This window comes from Equus caballus, chromosome 1 (assembly GCF_041296265.1).
Source record: "Equus caballus isolate H_3958 breed thoroughbred chromosome 1, TB-T2T, whole genome shotgun sequence".
Classification (NCBI taxonomy): Eukaryota; Metazoa; Chordata; class Mammalia; order Perissodactyla; family Equidae; genus Equus; species Equus caballus.
This window is the reverse complement of record NC_091684.1, coordinates 103,838,398-103,865,943: the sequence shown is the minus strand read 5'-3', so window position 1 is coordinate 103,865,943 and position 27,546 is coordinate 103,838,398. Positions and strand designations below refer to the sequence as shown.

At 47.1% G+C, this 27,546-nt stretch overlaps 2 protein-coding genes and 1 long non-coding RNA gene across 30 annotated transcripts in view; all 3 read right to left on the bottom strand.

Moving 5' to 3' along the window:
- Positions 1-410: 410 nt before the first annotated feature.
- LOC111775138 (uncharacterized) lies at positions 411-3,333 on the bottom strand. The gene is made up of 2 exons (XR_011424214.1): positions 2,804-3,333; positions 411-1,107 (listed from the first exon to the last, which is right to left on the bottom strand). It is a non-coding gene; the product is annotated as an uncharacterized lncRNA (long non-coding RNA).
- Positions 3,334-17,201: 13,868 nt separating this feature from the next.
- On the bottom strand, positions 17,202-20,115 carry RPS17 (ribosomal protein S17). Its single transcript, XM_023627460.2, has 5 exons — positions 19,841-20,115; positions 19,419-19,570; positions 19,205-19,310; positions 18,722-18,787; positions 17,202-17,328 (listed from the first exon to the last, which is right to left on the bottom strand). Exons 1-5 carry the CDS (start codon positions 19,841-19,843, stop codon positions 17,248-17,250), a joined length of 408 nt encoding a protein of 135 aa, XP_023483228.1. The 5' UTR covers positions 19,844-20,115; the 3' UTR covers positions 17,202-17,247.
- Positions 20,116-21,570: 1,455 nt separating this feature from the next.
- The window catches only part of CPEB1 (cytoplasmic polyadenylation element binding protein 1), a 94,274-nt gene continuing 88,298 nt past the window's right edge, over positions 21,571-27,546 (bottom strand). For all 28 annotated transcript variants that reach the window (XM_070230418.1, XM_023626875.2, XM_070230423.1 and 25 more), the window contains 4 exons: positions 26,333-26,531; positions 24,975-25,069; positions 24,459-24,539; positions 21,571-23,033 (listed from right to left, as the gene is read on the bottom strand). In XM_070230418.1, coding sequence (XP_070086519.1) covers positions 22,923-23,033; positions 24,459-24,539; positions 24,975-25,069; positions 26,333-26,531 — 486 coding nt within the window. In that variant the 3' untranslated portion in view covers positions 21,571-22,922. The remainder of the gene's footprint in view (positions 23,034-24,458; positions 24,540-24,974; positions 25,070-26,332; positions 26,532-27,546) is intronic.

Here is a 27,546-nt window from a genome sequence, read left to right as displayed (position 1 = left end):
ATAATGGTCTAGTATCCAGCATATATAAAGAACTCTTACAACTCAACAATAAAAAAGATAAATAACCCAATTTTAAAATGAGCAAAGGATTTGAATAGACATTTCTTCAAAGAATATATACGAATGGTCAATAAACACATGAAAAGATGCTCAACATCATTAATCATCAGGGAAATGCAAAGCAAAACCACAATAAGATACCACTTCACACACACTAGTATGGCTTCATCAAAAAAAGGCAATTGATAAGTTTTACTGAGAACGTGGAGAAATTGGAACCCTCATACATTGCTGGTGGGAATATAAAATGGTGCGCTCACTTTGAAATCAGTTTGGCAATTCTTCAAAAAGTTAAACATCAAATTACCACATGACCCAACAGTTGCACACCCAAGAGAAGTAGAAACATATGCCCACACAAAAACTTTAATATATGTTCATAGCTGCATTATTCACAATAGGTAAAAAATGAAACAACCAAATGTTTATAAACTGATGAATATATAAACACAATGTGGTATTATCCATACAATGGAATATTATTCCTCCATACAAAGGAATGAAGTACTGATACCTGCTACAACACGGATGAACCTTGAAGACATTATGCTACGTGAAAGAGCCAGACAGAAAAGGCCACATATCATACGATTCCATTTACATGAAGTTTCCAGGCAAACCCATAAGAACTAGAAGTAGATTAGTGGTTGGCAGGGGCTGAGGGTGGGAGAATGGGGAGTGAATTGGGAGAGAACAGGTATGAGGCTTCTTTTGGGGGTGATGAGCATGTCCTGGAATTATATAGTAGTTATGGTTGCATAATCTTGTGAATTTACTAGAAACCAGTATATTTATATTTTAAAAGGACAAATTTTATGATATGTGAATTATATTTCAATTTAAAAAAATAAGATGTTGTCCAGGCTACAGTCATCTGGGGCTTCACTGGGGCTGTAGGGTCCTCTTCCCAGATGTCTTTCTTACATTACTGTTGCCCGGAGGCCTCAGTTCCTCACCAGGTAGACTTCTCAAAAGGCCTCCTAAGTGTCTTCACAACATGGCAGCTGGCTTCCCCGGAGCAAGTGATCCAAGAGAGAGCAAGTGATCCTAGAGAGACCAAGGAGGAAGTCACATAATATTTTTATGACCTAGTCTTGGAAGTTACACAGTCACTTCTGTCACATTTTATTAGTTGTAAGTGAGTCTCTAAGTCCAGCTCATACTCAGGAGGAAGAATGCAAGCTTCACCTCTTGAAGGGAGGGGACATTAAATAATGTGTGGACACACGTTAAAACCCACCACATGTACATGTAACATGTCCAGGACATACAAGAAAGTGACAACAGGGTTCCATGCAGAGAGGGGAATCAGAAGGCTCGAGGACAAGAGCTGGATGGAGATGGCTCACTGTAAACTCATTTGCACCTTTTGAATTGTGAACCATTGAATGTGCTACCTGTTCAAATAATTTAAAATAATTTAAAAATTAAAAACAAAAAATAAATTCATTTCCCTTTAAAAAGAAAATAGTTTTAACCTGTAATTTGCTTTGCTAGCTGGGTTTGTTAGCTTAAAGTCCTAAATCAAATTGCACTTTTATGAATAAATATATTATTTTATATATTTATATTCATCCATTCATTCATCCATCCATCCAGACATACATACTTTCTCACTCCCTAGCTCCTCACAGCCAAGGTTTAACAAAAACAAAACAGCTAGAATCCATCCTTGTGCTCTAAAAGTCTTTTTTAATATATTCTTATGTACACATTGAGACCCTTTACGCTTTAGTTTCAAAGTTGGTAAAACCTTGTCCTAGAAAAGTACAAAAATACCAAAAACTGGCGAGCATGAAAATGAAGGAGAGATGACAAATTGTATCATTGAGTAAGTAGATTGAGTAGTGAGCTCCCTGGCTTCCCTTCTTGGACCTGATGTTTTCCACAGCTATAAACAGGTCCTGGAGCTCCTGGGGGAGAACACAATTTCACTGTAAAGGTTCACTGACACATCTGTCCACCGGATTCCTGTAACCTAAATACAGTGCAGAACACTGTGACTTTTCTTTGACTGTTACTTGCAGCTGAAAGTCTCTGATCACTCCTCCTTAGGGGCAGTACAGCCCAGGGGTTCAGTAGGGGCTTGGAAGTTTGCCTCAGTTCAAAATACTTAGCGGTGAATGAAAATGAAAACACAACATACCAAAATTTATAGGATGCAGCAAGCAAAGGCAGTGCTCAGAGGAAAAATTTATACCTATAAATAACAATGTAAAAAAAAGAAGAAAGATCTCAAGTCAATAACCTAACTTTACACCTTAAGGAGCTAGAAAAAGAAGAGCAAACTAAACTCAAAGTTAACAGAAAGAAAGAAAGAAAGAAAGAAAGAAAGAAAGAAAGAAAGAAAGATTAGAGCAGAAGCAAATAGAGAATGGAAAACAGCAAGAATCAATGAAACCAAAAGTTCATTCTTTGAAAAGATCAATTTTTACCAATCTTAGCTTGGTGGAAATTATAAGCAGAAACCTCATTAAAACGGAGTCAGGAGGCCCAAAGGGGGAGCCCGCATGCCCTGTGTGGAGAGAAGAGACCAAGAGGAAGAAGAAAGTCTTCCTCTTCTTGACCAGCAAGAAGCTCAGCCAATGAGGACTTGTCACAACTCACCAATGAAAAGCCACTACACTTGGAACTCCCAGTTTCTTCAGTGGACTCTGTTAACAACAGCCCTCCCAACTTCCTCCTCCCTTCTATAAACGAGTTTCTCCTTCCCTTGCTGCTTCAGGACCTGCATGTGGCTTACCATGGTTGCAGACCCCAAATTCCAATTGTTTGCTGATCCTGAATAAATCCATTTTTGCTGGAGAAATAATCGATTGTCTATTTGTTTAAGGTCAACCTTTGGCGGCCGGTTACAGCTATCCAGAGAAGACACTCTGAGGCTGGTGAGCAAACAGGTGCGGCACCCACCACAGAGCCCACTGAGCTCGCTGCTTTTCTCGCTGGCCCTGGAGTTGGAGGGTAAGTCTTTTCTCCTGGATCTCAGCGTCCGCCCTCTTTGCCTTTGAGGCTGTCCGGGCTTTATTCAAGATCTATTTTAAGGCTTCGTCCTTTTCTGGTTAAGGCCTTGTTTGTCTGTGAGTACTTGGTTGGCACTTCAGCCTGATTCTTTTGAAATCAGGCTGTTTCTACCAAAATTATGCTAAGCCTTTGGAACCCAACTGTTCCTTCTCAGAACTGAGCTGGCACATTGGCCTGACTCCTCTGGGGGCAGACTGTTCCAGGAGCTACGCTGACTCAACCTTCAGTCCACCTGACGAATCAGACTGCTCCTGCTGGAACTGGCTGGGATTAAGCCTACAGCCTGTTTGAGCTGTTCAGACTGTTGGAGTTGCAAGCTGTTTGAGCTGTTGAGAATTATTCCATCACTCTAGAGAAAAACCTCTAAGCAATGGGATCCCAGTTATCTAAAGATTTTGAGGGTGCTCCCCTACAGGGACCCTAGACAATTTTATGTTTAAAAACTTGGTCATTCCTCATGCACAATTCTAACTGAATGGACTGACTTAACATAACTTAGAATACCAGCGGCCCTTATGGGGAACTGGTGAACGCCCCCAAAATTACTTTTCTTTTTAATTTTTTTAAAATTTTTTAATTTTTTCTTTTTCTCCCCAAAGCCCTTCTGGTACATAGTTGTGCATTTTTAGTTGTGTGTCCTTCTACTTGTGGCATGTAGGATGCCCTGTCAGTGTGACTTGATGAGTGGTGCCATGTCCACACCCAGGATCCGAACCGGCAAAACCCTGGGCCGCTGAAGTGAGGTGCGCGAACTTAACAACTCGGCCATGGGGCCGGCCCCAAAATTACTTTTCTTAAAAACAAATTGACAACCACAGCTCTGTAATTTCCAAGACTGAACGGAACGCCTGTTTCAACTGGTATTTTGAGGCTTCCAGGCATTACCAGGAGTCTAAAATCGCCTCTTTGCAAAATAAAATTTTAAGATTGAGGCAAACAAATCATTAAAGGGTAAAATGGCTTGTGAAGCCTCGTGTTCTTCTTTCCCGGCTCCTCGCGCTCAGGCGCCATCTTCCTCCTTCCCTTCTATACCACCCACACCGCCTCCACACCCTCACTTCCCCCACACTACCTCTCTCGCCAAACTGCACCTTTTCCCTGAACCTCTCCCCACTCTCTCTTCCTCTGAACCTGTCAGAACTTGTCCCTTTATTTATTTATTTATTTTGAGGAAGATTAGCCCTGAGCTAACATCTGCCGCCAATCCTCCTCTTTTTGCTGAGGAAGACTTGCGCTGAGCTAACATCCATGCCCATCTTCCTCCACTTTATCCGTGGGACGCTTGCCACAGCATGGCTTGCCAAGCGGTGCCATGTCCGCAACCAGGATCCGAACCCACGAAGCCCGGGCTGCTGAAGCGGAACGTGCACACTTAACCACTGCGCCACTGGGCAGGTCCCAGAACTTGTCCTTTAGAATTAAGCCTTCTGAGGACGCGAAGGCTACACCCTTAATTTCTTACACTCCCTGGACTAAAGCTGAACTGCAAACCATAGTCAAAGATGTTTCCAAAGTAACTGAAGATCCTCAGACTTTTGCTGAGGAATTTAATACAGTCCTTCACCCTTATCAACCTGGTTTCTCTGACTTATATCAGCCAGTTCATATGCTTGTTGGTGAAGGCCAGGCCCAGCTTGAATGAAAACTGCTAGATCAGAAAATCCTGAAAGGTTTCTAGAATCATAGCCAGGAGACCAAGTAGCTGACCTGTTGTATGATCAGGCTGTAGCCATCGCTAGACAACTTCTTCGGGCAGTTACCAGGGCTTTTCCAAAGCCTGAACAAAATTCAGGCTTGTGCACAAAACTCCTGATAAACCTGCTCATGACGATTACAATCGACTTCAGATTGTTTTTAAAGAAAATTCTGGTCTCCCTTCCGATGTTGGTTCCACTCCAGTAGCTTTTAGCTTATGTTTGTTAATGGCTGGATGGGGACCTTTTTTCCCTTCTAGTAAAAATGCCCAGGATGGAATGGGAGACTGTGTCCACTCCAGATTTAGTTAATCTGACAAACCAGCTCTCTCGCATTCCAGGTGAGTCACCGAAAGAAAGACGGCTACAATCCTTAATCTTCAACTCCAGCAAATGAAGGCCCCAAAAGAAAACCAAAAACCTCCTAATTTCTGCTATTATTGCAGAGCCACGACGTTAGGAAAGAGATTGTTACAAATGTAAGTGCTTTAAGTGCCTCCAGCCCTCTAACCAGCCTTTCCAATGTCCTCCAAATTCTCAAGGATGGGGCTCCAAGGAAATGCAGGGGTTCTTCCCAATCCTCCCTCTTAGTCGGCCTGGAGAAAACCTTCTCCAGATTGGGGTGAATCTCTTTTTGTCCTAATTGACACTCAACCCACACTCTTGGTGCTCAGCCCCACTACTCTAAAGCAGCCCCGCCTCGGAAAACGAAAGCAGTTCACATATTGGGGATTTCTAATAAACCTCAACAGGCTCCTGTACGAACCTATTCCCTCTTGTTTAGGTCCTTTGAGACACACACACCCTTTTTTCCTTAGTTCCTCCGCCTCTACTCATTTATCAGGCTGAGACTTCTTAGAAAAGTATTGTGTCAGAATTCTTTCTCCTGAAAGGGGGAAATAATTCTAGAATTTGACAGTAGCCATCAAAACAGCCCACCAAGTGACTTTCTGACATCCTTTATTTGCTCCGTCTCTGACAGTTCTAGAGCTGATCCTGGAAACACTGATCATCTGTCCCTGTTGAATCAGTTACCACCCTCCTCTTGGGCGACATCTCCAGCTGATATGTTAAAACTCGCAGGACACCTCCCATCCAGACTCAAACAGATTCCCCCAAAACCTCTCCCTGGAATTCATCAACATCCTGTAAGGAAAGAAGCCCTTGCAGGTGTACAGTCCATAATAGAGGATTACAGGGCTCGAGGCCTCATTATCCTCTGTGCTAATCCCTGTAACGCTCCTATTTTACCTCTGAGGAAACCCCGGGGCTGAGAATGGAGGTTTGTCCAGGACCTCTGAGCAATAAACAACACGTTATCCCTCGACGCCCTGTTGGTTCCTAACCCTCATACGCTACTACCATCCCCTCCCACTGGAGCAAATTCTTTACGGTAATGAAGTGCATTCTTTCGCATTCCAGTTGCCGAAGCTGGTCAGTACCTCTTTGCCTTCACTTGGGAAGGACGACAATTCACCTGGATGGGAATCTCTCAGGGCTGTACTGAGAGCCCCTCTTATTTCTCACAAATCCCAAAGGCTGGTCTCTATGATGTAAAGCTCCCTGGGGGTTCTACTTGGTTGCAACATGTGGATGATTTGCTGCTTTGCTCTCCCTCCCAGGCCCCCTCACAGGAAGGCAGCATCCACTTGCTAGAGCTTTTAGCCTTAGAGGGACGTAAAGTGGTCAAAGAGAAAGTGCAGTTTGCCCAAACCCAGGTTCGATATTTAGGGCATCTGATATCAGGACAAGGGCTCCCCCCAGATCCAGATTGGCTTCATGGTGTCATGAGTTTCCCCAAACCCAAAACAAAGCGCCAACTGCGAGGTTTTCTCAAGCTAGTTGGTTATTGCTGAAACTGGATTCCAAATTTCTCTCTTATGGCCAAACCTCGGTATGTTTTACTAAAGAATAACAATCCCGGCCCAGTTTTATGAGAAGAACACGATGACAGGCTTTAAGGCCCTAGTGGAGAGTTTGATGAACCCACCTGCCGTGGACATCCCAATTATCAGATCCCCTTTTTCTTTTTTGTGTATGAAAAGGAAGGGAATGCCCTTGGGGTACTCACCCAAAAACATGGGGACCACCATTGACCCGTAGGCTGTCATAGCCAGCAACTGGCCCCTGTGGCACAGAGCTACGCCCCTTGCCTTAATGCCCTTACTGCCTCTGCCCTTTTGGTTCAGGCCACCGAGAAAAGCATTGTGGGACCCCCGTTAACCGTCTTTGTACCTCATGCTGTGGAAGCCCCTCTGAATTCCCACACACTCAACCTATTCCAGTCAGCCACCTCAGCTCCTGTGAAACCTTCTGTTAACCGCTCCTCACGTAACTCCTTTATGTTGTAATAACCTCAACCCTGCGACCCTTCGCCCCTCCGTTACCGACGAAGTCCCTCACGACTACGTAACACGGACAGGTCACCCCTGACTCCTCACGATGATCTGCAGGAAACTCCTTTGGGTAACGCCGACTTCTCGTGGTTCACTGATGGTTCTTATTAAAGAGTGGCAATGGCAAATACTGTGCTGGGCATGCTATTGCCACTCCTTTGATATTGCTGAGGCAGCACCTTTACCTGTGGCTACTTCAGCCCAACAGGCTAAGTTCTGTCCTCTTACACGGGCTTGTACTTTAGCCGAGGGCAGAAGTGCCAATACTTATACTGATAGTAGATATGCTTTCAGAGTAGCTCATGATTGTGTAATGTTGTGGAAGCAACATGGCTTCCTTACTTCCAGTGGAAATAAAATTAAAAATGGCCCCTATGTTCAGGAATTATTGGATGCTATACTTTTACCTGTTGCTTTAGCTATTATTAAGATCTCAGGGCATTCTAACTTGACTCTCGAAGCTAACAGAAATCACCTTGCAGATATTTCTGCAAGGAATGCGTTCCTTAAAGGAACCAACAACAGACACAACTCGGTCATAGTCCAAAGGGATATTTCCCCACATGATAACTTATAAAAACTGTCTAGAGAAGCCTAACAATTGGGCTCAGAAAAGGAAAAACAGGATTGGAAATTCAACAATTGTTTGTTTGATGAAAAGAGAAAGCTCTGGTTTGGACCAAATAACAACCCAGTCCTACCTAAGATTCTAAAATTCCCACTCCTAACCACTGTACATGTATCTAACCATTGGTCTACTGACAAAGTGAAAGCATTCATGAATCAGTATTGGTTGGGAAATATTAACAAAGCTGCAAAAAGTTCCTACCTCACTTGTCCCACTTCTCCAAAATATAATCCAGCGAAGTCTGTTCCTGCCGCTCCCAGACATTTTAAACTGCCTGATGGACAGTTTGAGGTTTTGCAGATGGATTTCATACAACTTCCCATCCCAGGGATATAAAAATGTTGTAGTCACGGTCCGCATGTTTCCTCACTGGACTGAAGCCTTCCCTTGCAGACAGGCTACTGCCTCTTCTGGGACACTCTCTTGAGCGTGACAGTGATTGAGGAACCCATTTACCAGTGAGGTACTTTGACAAGCCTGTGCTGTTTGGCTGGATTTACAGCACTTCCACTGTGCTTACCACCCTCAATCCTCTGGTTTAGTCGAATGCACTAATGGCATTATTAAGACTCAATTGGCAAAATTTAGAAACCCTCCAAATACCTTGGGCAAAAGCACTGCTATTTGCTCTTCTAAATCTCAGATCCACCCCCTCTGGAACTCATACACTCTAACCCTTTGAGAGAGTCACAGGGCACGCAATCCATTTGGCTCCTGCCTCTTTTGACCCACAGCTGATAAAAGGAGATACACTCCAGTATTGTGAAGGCTTAATTGCTTCTATTGAAAACAACCACGTGTTGGTGGAGCACTTTTCACAGTGCGCTCCAGGGAGACGAAGACCTTAAGCATCGCACCTTGCAACCTGGAGATTTCATCTATGGGAGAAGACACCTCCAGAAGGACCCTCTTCAGCCTCGCTGGAAAGGCCCCATGAGGTACTGCTAACTAACCCCTATGCTGCAAAACTCCAGGGACCAGACTCTTGGATTCACATGATGCACCTGAACGAAGCACCAAGGCCTGAGTGGACCTGCACATCATCTGGTGACTTAAAGTAAAGATTGCCTGGAATTGAAGCGGACGACATCTGATGAGGCAGCTGTCTCAAGATGGCTGGACCAGGTCTGTTGGAATTCTGTTTGTCAAATCTTTGATGATGAGATAACACTTCAGATGATCTCCCATGCCTATGAACTTGATGATAAATGGACTTTAGAAGATAAAAAGGCCTGAACATTCTCCCTCCTACTGCTCCTTTTACTCAGATGTGTCCATAATAGGTTTCCAGTCTGTACACCTTCCCTCTGACATGGGACATGACACCCAGGAAAGGTCCTTCCTGGCATCAAGGGACAAAAGGCTGCTGAAACTGGAAAAATCTGACTCTTGATCAGTGATGCTTTCAGAGAAAGATCTTGAACAAAGGGAAAAATGTGGAAATTAATAAACAGAAATCTCATTAAAATGGAGTCAGGAGGCCAAAAAGAGGAGCTCTTATGCCCTATGTTGATAGCAGAGACCAACAAGAAGAAAGACTTAACCAGCAAGAAGCTCAGCCAATGAGAGGCTGTCACAGCTCAGCCAATGAAAAGCCACTACATTCTGGTGTCTCAGTTTCCTCCAGTTGACTCATTGTTTACAATAGCCCTCCCAACTTCCTCTTCCCCTCCATAAAGGAGGTTCTCCTTCCATTTGCTGCTCAGGACTGCACGTTCCTTGCCATGGTTGCAGACCCTGAATTGCAATTCTTTGCTGATCCTGAATAAACCAAATTTTAGTGGAGAAATAATTGGTTATTTGTTTAAGGTCAACCCAAGACTGACACAAAAAAACAGAGAAAAGATGCAAATAACTAAAATCAGAAATGAAAGTGAGGGCATTAGCAAACAAACAGGAAAAGAGAGAACTCTATGAACAATTGTATGCCAAAAATTGGATAACCTAGATCAAATGGACAAATTCCTAGAAACACACAAATTACCTAATTGACTAAAGAAGAAACAGAAAATCTCACTAGACCTGTATCAAGTAAAAACATTGAATTAGTCATCAAAAACTTCCCAAAGAAAAATCTAGGACCACATGGATTCATTGGTAATGCTACCAAACATTTAAAGAAAAATTAACACCGGTCCTTCTCAAACTCTTCCAAAAAACAGAAGAGGAGAAATCACTTCCCAACTCATTTTTATAAGGTCAGCATTTCCCTGTCACCAAAGCCATATTAAGACATCACAAACAAAAAATTATAAATCAGTATCCCTTCTGAATATCAATGCAAGGATCCTTAACAAAGTAGTAGCAAACCAAGGCCATCAGCACTTTAACAGGATTTATACCATGACAAAGTGGCATTTATAACAGGAATGCAAGGGTGGTTCAACATAAGAAAACCAATCAATGTAATATATCACAGTAGAAGGAAGGAAAACAAACCGCACAATCATCTCAATTGACACAGGAAAGGCATTTACAAAAGCCAAAATTCTTTCATGAGAAAAACTTTCAGAAAACTAGGAATATAGGGAAGATTCCTCAATATGACAAAGGACATTTATGGAAAACCCACAGCTAACATCACGCTACATGATGAAAGATTGAAAGCTCTCCCTGTAATTTCACAAATCAGACAAGAATGCCTGCTTTCACCACTGCTATTTAACATTGTACTACAAGTTCTAGCCAGAGCAATTAGACAAGAAAAAGAAATAAAAGGTATCTAAATTGGTAATGAGGAAGTTAAACTCTCTCTATTGCCAGATGACATGATCCTATACATAGAAAACCCCAAGGAATGCACAAGAAAACTACCAGAGCTGATAAACAAATTCAGCAAAATTGCAAAGTACAAGGTCATCACACAAAAATCAGTTGTAGGGGCTGGCCCCGAGGCCGAGTGGTTAGGTTCGTGCGCTCCGCTGCAGGCGGCCCAGTGTTTCGTTGGTTCGAATCCTGGGCGCGGACATGGCACTGCTCATCAGACCACGCTGAGGCAGCGTCCCACATGCCACAACTAGAAGGATCCACAACGAAGAATATACAACTATGTACCAGGGGGCTTTGGGGAGAAAAATGAAAAAATTAAATCTTAAAAAAAAAAAATCAGTTGTGTTTCTATACGCCACTAATGAACAACTAGAAAAGGAAATTAAGAAAGCAGTTCCATTTACAATAACACCTATGTGTGGGTTTTCCACACCAAGCAGTTCTCCAGTTCTCTGTAGACACCAACTGAGTGTCCAACAATTTAAGTCAATATTGACACTAACTACCTAGAGTTAGCACAGACCCCACAGGTTAAGAGCTCAGTCTCACAAGACTGTCCCCTACTTCAGACACCAATCACAAGTAGTGGGTCCCCACGTTACCCACACTTATATCTGACTTGGCTACAAATTGGAGGGGGTCCCATGACCCCCTCTTCAGGTTCAATAATTTCCTATAACAGCTCACAGAACCCAAGGAAAAGCTACTCTTACCGGTTTATTATAAAGGATACAAAGGAACAGGCAGATGAAGAGGTACACAGGGTGAGGTCTAGAAGGGTCCTGAGCATAGGAGCTTCTGTTTCCAAGGAGTTTGGCATGTGCCACCCTCCTGACACACATTCACCAACCCAGCTCTCTAAATCTTATTGCTTAGAGTTTTTATGGAGGTTCAATTATGTATGCACTATTGATTAAATCATTGGCTATTGGTGATTAACTCAATCTCCAGCCCCTCTCCCTTCCCCAGAGATCAAGAGGTGGGGCTGAACATCCCAGCCCTCTAATCACATGGTTGCTTCTTCTAGCAACCAGCTCCCATCCTGGAGCTATCTATGAGCTCACCAAGAGCCACCTCATTAGCATAAACTCAGGGATGGTTGAAAAGGGGGCTTATTGTGAATAACAAAAGATGGTCCTTTCACCCCTACCAGGAAATTCCAAGGGTTTTAGAAGCTTTTGTGCCAAGAACTGGGGATGAAGACCAAATATATATTTCTTATCTCACCGTATCACAATAGAAAAGAATAAAATACCTGGGAATAAATTTAACCCAGGAGTGAAAGACTTGTTCCCTGAAAATTACAAAACATTCTTAAAAGGAATTAAAGAAGACCTAAATAAATGGAAAGACATCCCATGCTCATGGATTAGGAGACTTAATATTATCAAGATGTCAATACTACCCAAAGCCATCTACAAATTCGGTGCAACTCTTATCAAAATTTCAATGGTCTTTTTTGCAGAAACGGAAAAGCTGACCCTCAAATTCAAATGGAATTGCATGGAGTCCATATTAGAGGATGAATTGTACTCCTCTAAATTCATATGTTGAAGCCTTGACCCCCAGTACCTCAGAATGAGACTGGATTAGGAAATAAGGACTTTAAAGAGGTGATTATATTACAATGAGGCTGTTAGGGTGAGCCCTAATCTAATGTGACTGGTGTCCTTTTAAGAAGAGGAAATTTGGATAGAGACAGACCAGGGATGGGCATAGAAAGAGAAAAGACCACAGAGGACACAGCAAGAAGGCGGCCATCTGCAAGCCAAGGAGAGCGGCCTTAGAAGAAACCAAACCTGCTGACACCTTGATCTTGGACTTCAAGCCTCCAGAACCATAAAAAATAAATTTCTGTTTAAGTCACCCAGTCTGTGCGATCTTGTTATGGCAGCCCTAGCAAATTTATACAGCCCAAACAGCCAAAAAGATTTTGAAAAAGAACAAAGTTGGAGGACTCACACTTCAAAGCTTACTACAAAGCTACGGTAATCAAAACACTGAGATACTGGTGTAAGTATAGACTCACAGACCAATGGAGTAGAACTGGGAGTTCTATTCTCAATTCTGTTTGAGAATAGAGTTTATGGCTATTATACATTTATGGCTACTGATTTTTTTTTTTTTTTTGAGGAAGATTGGCCCTGAGCTAACATCTGTTGCCAGTCTTCCTCTTTTTTCTTTTTATGTGGGATGCTGCCACAGAGCATGGCTTGATGAGCGGTGCTAGGTCCACTCCCAGGATCCGAACCTGTGAACCCCGAGCCACCAAAGCAGAGTGCATGAACTTAACAACTATGCTACCGGGCTGGCCCCTATGGCTACTGATTTTTGACATGAGTGCTAAGTCGATTCAATAGGGAAAGAATAGTCTCTTTAATAGATGATGCTGGGACAACTTGACTTCCACATGCAAAAGAATCAAGTTGGACTCCCTACTTCATACCATATACAATATCAACACTAAATGGATCAAAGACTTGAACATGTAAGAGCTAAAACCATAAAATTCTTGAAAGAAAACACAGGGGTAATTCTTCATGACCTTCGATTTGGCAAAGGATTCTCAGGTGTGACACCAAAAGCAGAGGCAACAAAGAAAAATAACAAATTGGGCTTTGTCAAAATTTAAAACTTTTGTGCATCAAAGAACACTATCAACAGAGAGAAGAGGCAACTCACAGAATGGAAGAAAATATTTTCAAATCATATATCCAATAAAGGATTAATATCCAGAATATACAGAAAAACTCCTACAATTCAACAACAAAAAACCCAAACCACTGGGGCTGGCCTGCTGGTGCAGCAGTTAAGTTTGCACATTCTGTTTTGGTGGCCGGAGGTTCACTGGTTCGGATCCTGGGTGCAGACCCATGCACTGCTTGACAAGCCATGCTGTCGCAGGCATCCCACATATAAAGTAGTAGAGGAACATGGGCATGGATGTTAGCTCAGGGCCAGTCTTCCTCAGCAAAAAGAGGAGGATTGGTGGCAGATATTAGCTAATCTTCCTCAAAAAAAAAAAAAAAAACACCAAAAAAACCAACCAAACCACTTAGCTAAACAGGAATGAGCTACTCATACTTTAAAGGCACAACATTCAAAGCCCAGTTTTCTCTCTTTAACATGAGTATGCACTAATAATTTTTAAAAAATAAAATGTCACATTACTGTGATAGGTATGGCCCTAGAAACACTACTGAGCTATAAATGTAACTGCAATCTGTAGTGCAAAGGGATGACAGTGCCACATACCGTCTGTTGATTCACATTCCTCACGATTGAATGAGGTGGTTTGTTTTTTCCAATAGCTAATGAGGAAAAGTGGCAACCTCAAGTAAAGTACAAAGAAGGATAAAACTCCCAAGTGCTGGTTTTTTGAAACTATCAATAAAATAGTCAAACATCTTACAAGTTTAATTTAGAAAGAACACATTTAAAATGATACGTAATAACAGGGATTTTTCCTAATTACAAGAGAAAACTATGTATAATCATATAGTAATAAATTGAAAATCTTGATGACATAGGCACTACAAAGAATGAAGATGAATTTACAGGTAGAAGGGAAAATGGGTGCTTCAAAGAAAAGCTCTGAGTCCTTAAGAGCAACAACCTGCTGGGTTCTGATCCGGCTCGGAGAGGCTCTGCACCTGTGCTCGCCTGGGAGCTAGTTTACAACTCTGTAGGTTGTAGGTACCTGATAGGATGCAAATAATTCTTGTCCACAGACAAATGCAAATAAATCAGTTCTGTTGGCAGAGGTTCAGTTACTTCCCTCCCGACTGTGGAAGAAGTCAGTTTTATGTCCGTTTATGAATTCATTAACATTCTTTTACTCCAAATTCGCCCTTATTTGACTTCTCCCTTGAACTGATTGTAAAATCTTCTCAGTCCCCTGAATTTTAAAAAACGCTTAACATGTTTTCATTTTATATTTATCTTTTTTTTTTAAAGATTTTCTTTTCCTTTTTCTCCCCAAAGCCCCCCGGAACATAGTTGTATATTATTTGTTGTGGGTCCTTCTAGTTGTGGCGTGTGGGACGCCGCCTCAGCATGGTTTGATGAGGAGTGCCATGTCCGCGCCCGGGATTCGAACTGACGAAACACTGGGCCGCCTGCAGCAGAGAGCGCGAACTTAACCACTTGGCCACTGGGCCAGCCCCTATATTTATCTTTATGAGTCATTTCACTTTCTTTGTTGAAAATTATCCTTTAATATAACCAGGGACGATATAGAAAAACAGAAAAAAACTATCTCCAAAAATTACCTGGGGCACCTTCAAACCTTTAAGGAGCAGTTTCTGTGAGACAGAAGGCAGAAGACTGTCCACTCTCATCCTCTGACCAGTCTGGGAGAGCCAGTACCGAGGGCCAGCCTGGCTGGGTGTCGCAGCGTCTGGAGAGCGCTGGGAGACACGTGCACCTGCCCTGCCCATCTCCGGAAGCACAAACCACAGCCCCTGGGGGCGGGGCTGGCCATCTGCTTTTAACAGGTCCCACGTGAAGTTCTAATGAGCACTGGTCCTATTTTACAGAGGCAAGAACTAAGGCCTAGGGAGGTTCCCCAACACTCGGAGCAGAAAACTGCTTCTTCACACTGCCCAATGCCTTATCCCTCCTCCTCCCCCATCGTCCCCCCTATATCTAAGTGATCTAGTGCTCGCAGCCTTAGAGGTGGATGAGGCGGGCAGACTTAAAAGAGCAGTGACACTGCCTCCTAGTGGGAGAGTGTGGCAAACATCACAGCAAACAGCCTTGCGACTGGTTTGCACATTTTATTGGTAATTCTCTTAACCCAGCTCTAATTTCTCCCCCATACAGGAAGCTCAACCCTTTCCTCATCAACACAAAAAACCTAAGGGGGAGCCGGCTCCGTGGCTGAGTAGTTAAGTTTGCGCGCTCCGCTGAGGCGGCCCAGGGTTCGGATCCTGGGCGTGGACATGGCACTGCTCGTCCAGCCACGTTGAGGCGCGTCCCACATCCCACAACTAGAAGGCCCTGCAACTAAGATATAACTGTGTACGGGGTGGGGGGTTGGGGAGATAAAGCAGAAAAAAAAAAAAAGATTGGCAACAGTTGTTAGCCCAGGTGCCAATCTTTAAAAAAAAAGAACAAAAACAAAACCTAAGAGGGAGAGGGCAGCTGCTTTATACAGAACCGTATTTAGAAGGCAAGTGTTATTTGCTCAGAATGCTCGACCCCGCACCGAAAAATGGCAACGTTTGTTGTGAATAAAAAACATTATGAAAGCGCTTCCTTACAGTACACTACTAATAAACATAAAGGGAATAATGGAGTTAAAATATCATCAATGGACACTAAAGCAGTGAGTGCAAGTTAAGAAAGAACAGGATATTTAGCCTCAAAGTATTTCCTCACACCTTAATTACACAGGGGGAAAGAGGAACTTTACCATGGAGAAAGTTGACAGATGCACCTTAATCCCTGGGCTGAGTAAACAGTAAAATTGTGACACACTGATTGTGCCTCTCAATATCATGCACCAAGAACAAGTATCATTTCTGTGGTCTTCCTACAGAGAAAGCAACATTAAATTTGTGAGGAAACATCAAACCCAAGTTGAAGGACATTCTACTAAATCAGTCAATACTTTTAAAAAATGTCAGTCATGAAAGACATAGGATAGAGGCTAAAGGGACATGAAAACTAGATGAAGTCAGTGATTTTGGGTTGGATAGTGGACCAGGAAAAAAGAATTAACTATAGAAGACATTACAGGGAAAACTGGCAAAATGTGATTATGGACTATGGGTAATAGTGTTGTATCAATGTTTAATGTCCTGATTTTGATCATTGCTGTGCTTACGTAAAAGAATGTCCTTGTTTTTAGGAAAGAGACCCTGAAATACTTGGGGCAAAAAGCTATGTCTCTAACCTAACCTCAATGAATCAGAAAAATGTGTGCGTATAGATGTACACACACAGAGAATATAAAGCAGCTGGGGCAAAACAGGAATAACTGGTAGATCTGGGGAGAATATTCACAAGTTCCTTGTACTATTCTTGTAACTTTTCTCCAAGTTTGAAATTATATCAAAACTGGCACAAAACATTTAGCATGTTTGCCATACATATCTGCCTGACAGAAGCAGGTGTGCAAAGATCAGCAGAGCCAGACTGACCTGGATTCTACTTCCTTGCAGATATTGACACATGCATGTGTACAAACGTGCCCAGCTCAATCCCAGTATGAAAAAAGCCTAGTGCGTGTAACACACATCACACCAGCTCCTCCTCCTACTCAACAACAGGTGCCAGCCGAGTCAAGCATGCTCCCCAACGCAGATGGACCCACAGCCTCAGAGCCATCTACTCAGGATCCAGCTAGCCAGCCCTGCTTCCCTTTAAACCAAGTGACACATCCCATCGTTTCACTATCTTCCCCACACATCCATTCACACCTGTCGAATCTCCTATGCTCCAGCTGCTGGCTCAACACCAGACACACACAACTGGTCCTGTGAATACATTCACGATCTGTGTGGGCACTGCCCAGAAGCCACTGACAGGGCTCCACTGCAGACCACACTTGTTCCGGATTCCTCTCTTGAGAAAGTACTCCTGCTCCTAGCTCACCAGCACGCAACCCCACAGCGGACACAGGCAAGGTTGTTTTCCGAGGTTTATTGAAAATATTACAGCATAGCAGAAAGATTCAAACGGCTCCACGTGGTGTTTTGAAATTCATCCCAACTGTGGGCTGAGTGACCTGCAGGTTGGAGAGACTGCCGAAGTCCTGGAACGACAACAGAACAGGTTCAGTAAGGGTGTACCAGTGAAAGCTGTGGCCAGAGCCCCAGCACTACCACCCGGCTGTGCCTGTGCCTGTCAGCTCCCACCAGCCTGGCTGAACCCCGCAGAAACCCAACAGAGGGCCTTCTCCTCCCTGCCCCAGAGCAATCAACTCAAAGCGGGGCTCTACTGGAGATCTGAAGGACCCTGCATTCCAACAGTCAACCGTTAGGGACTTGTCCTACACACTGTAGGATGCTTAGCAGCATCCCTGGCCCCTATCCACTAATGTCTGCTAGTATTCCCCAGCTCCAACAACCAAAAATGTGTCCAGAATTACTGAAATGTCCCTGGGGGGCACAATCTGTCCCTTGAGAATCACTGCTCTAGGGCACATACAGTGCCACCTCCTTTCCTCTCCAGGACCAGCCTCAGGTAGGAGGCATCACTAACGCAATCGACATTTGTGAAGGGCCCAGGCAGACCGGTGGGAGGACAGGATCAGGGCCTGCCTTTAAGCCAGCTCAGTCTACGTGAGTGGGCCAAGAGCCCAAGGGCCCACCACATACCTGGAATTCAACATCCCATTTTATCCTCAACATCAACTTTATAGTTGAAGCTATCAAAGTGGCATCAGGATAGCGGTTATTTCAGGAGAAAATGATCTGTAGCAGCCTTTAGCTGTACTGGTCATGTTTTTCTGAAGCTGGGGAGTGAGTACACAGGAGTCCATTCTGTTCATTATCTTTTGAATGTCTTAAACGTTTCATGATCATAAAGGCAAAACGAAGTTGCTCTAAATCACCAACTGCCTACTGGACTTTGAAGCCCACGCTACCTTCACCAAACTACGTAAAAGTAGGAAGACAAGCCACAGCAGAGACGCATCATCTAAGTGTACTGAACGCAGCTGACCCCTCTTAGTGCCGGGCAGTTTCTGGAACTGAGAGCACGGCTCATCCGCGTGGCGCACACACGGACACAGAAGGAAGGAGGGCCCGAAGGAGAGCACGCGGCATGGAGGGAGGACCAGGGCTGGAATCCAGAGGACACAGCACGGAGCCAACCAGAAAACCGAGAGGGGTGTCCCCGAGTCCCGGGAGAGCAGCTGCTGGAGCTGGGGACTGGCTTCTCCCGGAGCAACCTCAGCTCCAACGCCAGCTCAACATTCTGGAGGCGCCCCAGCGCGGAGAGCGGAGATGGAGCCTCCGCCCGCCACCTGCTGCCCGTGGGGTACCGTTCCCTCCCATGTGAACTGCAGGTAAGAGGATGCACCCGATGGCGAACAACGCTGACGAACGCCCGGGATACTCCGCAGGTTCAGCATTACAGACGAGCACAGCACCTGCGCGTTCCTGCCAGGGAAGCCCGACTTCGGGAGTTCAGCCAGCACTTACCAAGAGTTTCAGCATCTCCTTAGTGTCAGGATCCACTTCAATGATCTCCTGATCCAGCGCTGACACCTAGAGGGAGCAGGCAGGCCCCAAATCTCCGTCAGCGAGCGCTCGCACCTCCAGCCTTCCCGCCGGGATTCCTCCACGAGCGGACCGACGGGAGGGGGAGGGCGGGGGACGGGGCAGGGCCGCCGGCCCCAGGACAGCTGTGGAGCAGCATCCACGAGGCTTCAAAAACCTCCGGGCCAGGTTCGTCCCTCAGGACGCCACGCTCGGGCGATGGTGGAACAGGGGCCCCGACTGCAGCCGTCACACCAACATGGCTGCGGCGCTCAGGTGCAAACCCGACGGCCCCGACAAGGCGGACGGACGGACGGACAGACACACAGACACACTAGGGCGCCCACGGCAGGTGACGGGGCGCGCGGGCTCAGGGCCGCCTCAGGCCGGCCGACGGGTCTTGGACGCGCCAGCACCCGGGTTTACCTCAGGCACGTAGTTGTCCCTCCGCTCGCGCTCCTCCTCCTGCAGCTTGATAGAGATGCCTCTCACGGGGCCGCGCTGGATGCGCTTCATCAGGTGGGTGACATAGCTGCGGGGACGCCGGCCGCGCGGTGAGCGCCCCTCTGCCCCGACCGCCCCCCCACCGCCGGCGCACGGTCCCCTCCCGCGTCCGCGGCCGGCGGGCGCCCCGACTCACCCCGCGATCTTGTTGCGGAGCTTCTTGCTGGGGATGATGGCGATCTCCTCGCACACGCGCTTGTTGGTGTGGAAGTCGTTGCCCAGGCGCGTGTAGTACTTCTCGATGATGACCCGGGCCGCCTTCTTCACGGTCTTGGTGCGGACGCGGCCCTGCGGGCGGGGCGGACAGGGTCACCCGCGAGCCGGGACGGGGCTCCCGGAGGAGCGCGCTTCGCGGCGGGGCCCCCAGGAGGAGAGGGGGGCCGGCCGGACGGCGCCGGAGCGCGGGGTCAGCGCTGAGGCCAGCGGCCCGCGGAGGCTCCGGCCTGACGGGGCGCCGCGGCCCCCGGCCCGGAGCCTCTCCCTGCGGGCGCGGGCGCGCAGAAGGCGACGGATGGAGGACGATTGTGGGGGACGGCGGCCCGGGGCCAAAACACCTACCATGTCGGCGGGTCACTGGTGAAAGAGGAAACAGGAAGCACAAGAGAGGCCTATAAAGCGCGGGCCAGAGGGCCGCTTCCTCCCCGCCCGGCGCGCCCCGAGCCGACGCGAGCGCACCACGCCGCCCCCTGGCGGGCCGGGGCGGGACTGCAGGCGGGCGGGGCTCGTGCGCCGCGGGCCGCCCCACCTCGGGCCTTGCCTCTCGGCGCTCTGCTCCGTGGCGGGACCGCCCGTTCGATGCGGCCTAAACTAGGGGAGGCGCGTCCTTTCCCCACGTGCCAGGGAGAGGGAGCTTGGGAAGGTGAGGCAGTAGGGGATGGCGTCCCCCAGGACCGCCTCCGTCCAGCCCATCGGAGACAAGGGCACCACAGGGAGGCTTCTCTCGTTCCTCCCGTGGCTTTGCTCCAACGTCACCTTGTCGGAGGGCTTTCCCTTCAACTGACAGAAAACAGTACCGCGCTCGCATCTCTCAGCACTTACCAGCGATGTGTCAGCGTCCTCAGCCCGGGAGGAAGGGCCATCCTAGCGGAGCTGTCCCCGCTCCTGGAACCTCAGACCTGAAGCGCAGCGCCTCCTCCACCTGCTGCTCCCAACGGCTGAGGGCACGCGCGCCAGCCGCGGTCTTCAGGCTCCTCCTGCCACCCCATCCCTCAGTCAGGCCCTCCTGAAGCCACCGGCACAGGCACCCCGGTGGCCTCATTAGCCTAGCAGTTCCCTGTCCCATGCCTCCACCTCTGCGCTTCCCAACCCCGCCGAGGCCGAGCTCTAGGCTCCCACCCGACTTAAGGGTGGGCTGGCTGGCTGGTCAGGCTGGAGGAGTGAAGGGGCACGAGGCCGTGCCTCATCCCTCAACTCGCCTGTCACCCTGGCCAGTCCAGTGACAGACTCTGAACTGACTGGGAATGAAAGGCTGAAGGACTGGAAGCCCTCGCCCTGAAAGCAGCCCCTGGACAAGAGAGGGACGGCGGGGAGAAGAGCTGCCCCTCCGTGGAAACGGACTAAGGGGAGACCAATAGGAAGGGCCCACTCTCCTGGGAGAGCCACGGAGCTCACTTCATCAGCAAACTCCAAACGGAGCTGCTGCCGGGCAGGCCTCAAGTGGAGGCGGCGGCCCCTCCTTCATCCCCGACAGGAGTGGGTTCCCGGCCCTCTCACAGAAGGGATGCTTCAGTACACAAGGTTCCCTCCAGCTCAGGCTAAGATGGAATCTTCCAGAGGATCAGGGCGGCAGCTGGGCCCAGGCACAGCCCACCTGGAAAAATCATCAGCAGACCCTCTCACAAATCGTGGGAGTCCGGGAGAAAGAGTCCAGATAATAGGGCTCTGAAGAACAGTGAAGTAAACTACTGTCTCTCAGAAAGCACCCGGCGCAGCATAGAGCATGGGAAGCCTCCGAAGAACCCGGCCTGAGGCTTACGGGAGCAGCCGCGCCTCCAGTTCTCCAAGCTGGGTCTGCGGCTATGAGAGGAGGAGCCCCAGAAGCTTAGGTGCAAAGGTTTCCACACTTGGACTAGTGGTACCCATCCGCCAGAGAGACATCTTGAAGGTGCATTTGACCACAGAAGTGACCAAGAAATACTTACAGGGGCAGGTCTCCCACGTGGCCCCACCATCAACCTGGGCTGGAATCCCACCACAGAAAATCCAAGGAAACATGTTTTTCCTCTGCAGTCTTACTACCTCCAGGGCCCCCTTGCTCCCACACCTCCGACACAGAGACGAAATCAGAATTCTGCTGCAACGTGTTTATTATGTGCCAAAAAAACTACACCACAGCTTACTCCACACATCTGTAGGAGAGTGCAGTCTTGCCTGCATATACTACAATGAGGTAGAGACTTCACACACAGCTTCACAAAACCCACAGAGTAGCTGGGATATGCAACAATGCAACGTCAGCTCAGCAGGAGGGAGGAGGGGGGGGGTTATGACACTGGTTCTTTGGCACACAGCTTCCCAAAGAGGGGCAAGTAGGTTTTTTTTTTAAAAAAAAAAAAAAAGAAAGAAAGAAAGAAAAAGTCAAGTTTTCAAATTCCAGTAGCATTTCAGTCGACTGCAACTGTTGCTTCATACATTTCTCAAATGAAAGAAATAAGGGAAGGGTACTTGTCCCCTCTAAGAGAAAGGGCTCCTGTGAGCCTTCATCTGCCCCCACCGAAAAGCAGCCCTTTTATTAGCTCAGTTACAAAAGAAAAAAGTCCTGTGACTTTGTGATTAAAAACTTCTATCAACCCTCCCCCCCACATAAGTGCAACTTAAGAAGGTGCAATAAACCATTTAAAACTATATACAGCAGCCGCTCAAACGCCGTTTATCCGGTCCAGTTTCAAATCCAAAAAAAATTTTTTTTCTTGGTTGCAAATGCCTTGATTCGCAACTGTGAGAAACAGTGACCAGCAGTCCCCCAGACACAAATTTGCTATAATGTTAAAAGCTGCCAGGAAAGAAAAAAAATCTCTTGTTCCAAACGACTTAAAAACTGTTTTAAGGAGTGTAAAAAGGAACCGGTAAAAACCCTCGAGCGTAAAATATGAAATATGATTTTGGTTTAAATGAAGAGCAAAGTCTCCTTGTTGTTTACAGTAAAAAACACCAGCTGAACACTCAGTTTATGCCGTTCAGGTGGGGGTTAAATAAATGGAAAGGCACTGTATGGCAACTGCAAGAATGAAACCAATGAGACCTGCGCATCATCACCATCAGTATTGCAAGGAATGTAAAAAAGCGCTTTTAATAAATAAACCTAGATGTAGGCATCGTGTCAATACCTTCTGGACACGTAGTTCTTTTTTGCTTTTCATCGGCAAAATGAGGAACTAAAATCTGGGAAAACTACAGAGTCGCTGGGAGGGGAGCCAGAGGATCTTTGCCCTGGCACACCCCCTGAAAACAAAACCCGACAAAACTCATTGTGCATTAATTAGTGCAGAAACAAAGACAGATTCAGCAAGTGCAAAGGTGACTACGATTTTCCCTTGTCCTCGGGAAGCCAGCTCCCTGGTCGCCAGTGGCAGGGTGGTGCAGGCTGCTGCCTGACCTGCCAGCCTTGGGCGCCACAGGCCACTGGGCAAGACCAGCTCCTCTAGCTGGAATCTCGGTTCTTCTGGTTCCGCATCAGGGGGCTGTGGTGGCGCAGGCCTTCCATGCTGTGCCGCCAGTGCCAACAGCTCCTGCAGAAGTACTTGAAGCACACCTGAGTTGGGGGTAGAAAACGGGAGAGAAGTCATGCCTGTGTCAGCACAAGCCAGAGGGGCTGCTGCATGAGCTGCTTAATCTGCTTGAGAGGGAGTGGGACATTCCTGATGGCCACTGTGGGCTTAGAAGAGATGGTCTCGGGGAACGCTCTCACCCCTAACACAGAGGCCTAACCAGCCATGGCAAATCCACTGTCTGTGTTTCTGTGGGTGCCCTGACTTAGTCAAACATGCTGGTCTCCTACTGTGTGCAGACTGTGCCAGCTTCCTTCATCCACTTACCACCACAGCTGCTCTTCTAGTCCCCTGCCCTTCGCACCTCCTACAGAGTAGTTGTATCACATGGCTGCTAATATGGCAGAACATTTAAAGTCGGTGACTCCAGATGCCAACATGACTTCCTCTTCACAGTAAGTGAGGAGAAGTGACTGGGTATGTACCTCAGGCTCAGTCCCACCTCTTGCTAGCTGTGTAACCTCAGGTAAGCCACTAACCTCTGAGCACTTATCTGAAAATGAGGATCTGTGAAAGACACTGACACATGAAAGCCTGCTAGAAGAGGCTGATCAGAGAGAGACTTGTTCTCAGGTTTTATCCAGCAGCCTCCACACCCTCATTTTGGAGCCTCAGTTTAACTACTATCTACCCAGAGACTCTAACCCTGAGAGACAGCACAACTACAAAAAAACTTAAGCATGGATGGACTGCTGGTGACTGAATAGGCCCCAAACTTCCCCTAACACTGGTCAAAGTATGTTTAGACCAGCACCACTGGCACCACTTGCAAACTTATCAGAAATACAGAATCTCAGGCCCCATTCCAAAGCCAGTGAATCAGAATCTGCATTTAAACAAGATCCTCAGGTGACATGTATATAGATTCACATATGAGCAGCTCTGCCAAAACAGACCCAGATCCATGCTCCACCACAGAAACATTCAACAACAAGCTGCCACGCTGCTTTCTGCCTGTTTCTGACAGCTGTGGGTACAAACCAGGTACAAATATCAAGAGTCTAGAGGTTCAGGAGGAACGAAGGGGTCCTTGGCAGGTAAAAAACAATCCAGAAGGCCTCAGAGTTAGGAAACAGTGCTCATAAGTGCTGCTAACCACACCCATCCAGGTTCCTATCATCCTCAAAAATGCCTATCAGCAATAGTGCCATGCTGCATACTGACACCCCTGGCAAGGAGGAGGCCCAAGTGTCAAGACAACTCAACGAGCTTTCCCAAGATCTGGGTCAAGCTATCAAAGTGTATCCCTGGTCTGATCATCAGCAAACATTACTGCTGCCTTCTCTATGCTTTCTTAGACAACCATGAGGTACCCGAAAACTCCAACATTCTATGTGACAAACATGGAATGACAATTTTTAATTGAGGGCAGGGACTTCCTAGACATCTCAAGTGCCCAGGGGACTTACCTGATCTCGACAGAAGAAAGGACCAGGCTGAGAACTGCAGATATGACACAGAGAATCTTCTAGGTAGGGGTCAATCTGAACCTGCACAAAGCAAAATAGGACAATGAAGTGGCTCGGCTCTTCTCACAAGGTCGTCAAATGGGCTAGAAGAGCAGAGCACATTGCTGAGCAATACATATGAATGAAGGACGTTTCCCGTTTTAAAGGGGACCTAGAGAAACTTATGGGCAGAGAGTACAGAGATTCTAGAGGACAGATGCACACACCATGCAGAGCCAGGCTGGCCACCTCCGCAATTTGTACAACCACATCCATTACTGCCCGGTCTTCTCAGCACACTGTACCCCAGCCCTCTAGCACCCAGCACCAGGCAAGCATTCAGAAGATGTGGGTCAGGTTGGAGAATGGGAAGTTGGGCTGCTAGCAGTGCCGGTCAAATACCCCCGTGAGGGAAGGCACCTCACAGGCTGAGGAGGCTCCCCTCCTCTTGAGCCTGCCAAGACCAGGCCCACTCACCTTCTTGGTGAACTTGGTGGTTTTGATCTCCACAAAAGCAGCACTGACTGCTTTCAGGTAACTACGTTGGTTATTGAAAGTCACGCGACCAGACCCTAGAACAACAAAACAAACTTACCTTCTAGCCAAATTCTCCCAAATGCTACCTGCCAACACCCAGCAAACTCTGTTTCTACACCAGTGCTGTCCACCAGAAAGATAACGTGAGCTACTTGTGTAATTTTGTTTCCTAGTAGCCACATTTAAGTGAAAAGAAAATGGTAGAATTAATTTTCATAATATATTTTATTTAACCCAAAATATCAAAAGTATTATTGTTTCAACACACGGCACTAGCTGCATTTCAAGCACTCAGTAGCCACACTTAGCTGGTGGCTGCCATATCAGACGGCACGGTTATAGACCATGATGGCACAAACCGTTCAGGAATGGGGGAAGGATTTGCTGACTGAAAGGGGGAGAGAAGTGACTCCTCTGGTGTAGGCAGATGCACAGGTAAGGTTAAAAGGGTTCAGCATGAGAACTAAGATGCAGCCAGAACAGCTCGCTGAAGGTGGCCCAGCCTTCAAAGCCCTCCTGGCCTGGAGGCACTCCAGAGACGTGGCAGGGGAGCTGGAAGAAGCCTCATCCTGCCAAGTGCCGCCTCTGCGATCCCTGTTCTCAGTCTGCGGTGCGGCAGTGATGAGCACATGGTGCTCCTTCCTGACCACATGCAGCGTGGGTGGGCAGACCCAACATTTGGGAAGGTGGGTTAGCGAGGCCTTGATCAGAAAGTTCACGCTCTGCTCTACCTCCAAACCCCACCACTGAGACTATTCTGTCATGACTGGGGGAATTGATCTCCTTTCTCAGAGGGGCTGACCAAAACTCCAGTGGTTAGGCCCACAGACTCCCCTAAGGTAGGACAGCATAGGCCATGCCTATACTCTGTTGTCTGAGTGACCCAGAATCTTCCTTTAGTCTGACCTGGTCTCTGACCTTAGCCAAGGCTACTTTTTAAGAACTCTTAATAAAAGAAATCAGGCAAATTTAGGCAAGTCCCAGCCTTTAATGAAATATTACCTGTTTTCTGTCCCAGACTGGTTTGGCTGTGAACTCTGAGCTTCCAACCAAAGTTACTGCTGTCTCATTTGGTCTCCTATCACTTTTTTATCCCCCTTCATAGGAGGTGAGGGGAGAGGGGTGGGTAGAGGGGTCAGTGTTGGTGGCTCATCTAGAAAAAGATGCTATGCTATTGGTATATGCTGATCTGCAGACCTAGGTCAGGCCTCCTTCTCCAGTCCCACGGGCAAGTATCACAATCTTGGTTTATATCCCAGGGGCCACCAAGCTTTCCTACACAGAAGTGGGACACTTACCAATGGGATATTTGTGCTTATCTGTGTCAATCCCAGCATACACCACTCCACCAAATAGGTCATTCAAAATGGCTGCCAGGGCCTCGGCATTGAGCATCCCATGCAGAGCACCAACAAACACTGTCCTGCTGGGGTCAAGTCTCTGAGATGGGCTCCGGACAAAGTTGCTGTCGGCCAAGACCCAGGGGATCACTTGCACCTGAAAACCACCCAAAGGTCTATTAGCTGGGGCAGGGAGCCAGAGAGAGAGAGAGAGGCTCTTGCATGGAGAGGCACATGTTCTGGAGATGTTGATGCTGGGGCTGCTGAGGCCACACAGTGGGTGAGAAGGGGTTATCACCCCATCTGAGGCACATGGGCATTCAAGAAGCCACCCTCACCCCAACCCAACGAGGTCTGAATTTTACTGAGTCCATGTGTCCAAAATGGTGGAAATAAGTGGTAAAACAGCAGTCACTCATCCTGGAGAGCAAGCAAAACAGTACCAGACTGTCATACCCAGGAACCTAGCACTGTCACAACCTTCAATTGTGTGGTTTCAACAAAGGACCACGGACACTGATGAATTGACAGCATGATCTGGAGTCCTTGGGAGAGGGAAAATTCATAGAGAAACTAAAGGACAGAAACTTGAAGGACAGAGGTTAAGGTATTTGTACGAGGTGGGTACTGGCCCAAAGTACACATTCGAGGGCTTGTGTCAGGAGCAGTGGGAATAACCGGAGACGGGTAGGGTGAAAAGACATGCGCAGCAGAGCACTGAGGGCTTGCAGAGCAGTGTAACACTAGGGCAAGGGCTGACCATGTCCTTTGCCTCTGAATCCCCTGATCTTAGAACAAAATCTGGCATAGCAGGCAGAAGACCCCACAATGAAGTGAGTTGACCAGTAAGGGCTTTTGGAAGATTAATCTGTGACGAGTTAAAAAAGAAAAAAAGTGTCAAAGCAGGATTTGAGGTAGAAACCAGTAAGGAGGCAAAAACAGTAGTTCAGAGGACAGGAGATGAAGACAGGAGAAGGTTGGTGGCATTGGGCACAGAACAGGCCACGACCAAGAAGAGTCTGTAGAATTCAGACTGCATGGGCATGGTGGGAAAACAAGGAAGAGTCAGGACTGATGGGCTCTAGGCCTAGATGACCTTGGGGTGAGAGAGCCAGGCAGAAGTCACTAGAGGGAGCCAGTTTCACTGGAAGATGAAAGAGCCTACTTTGCTT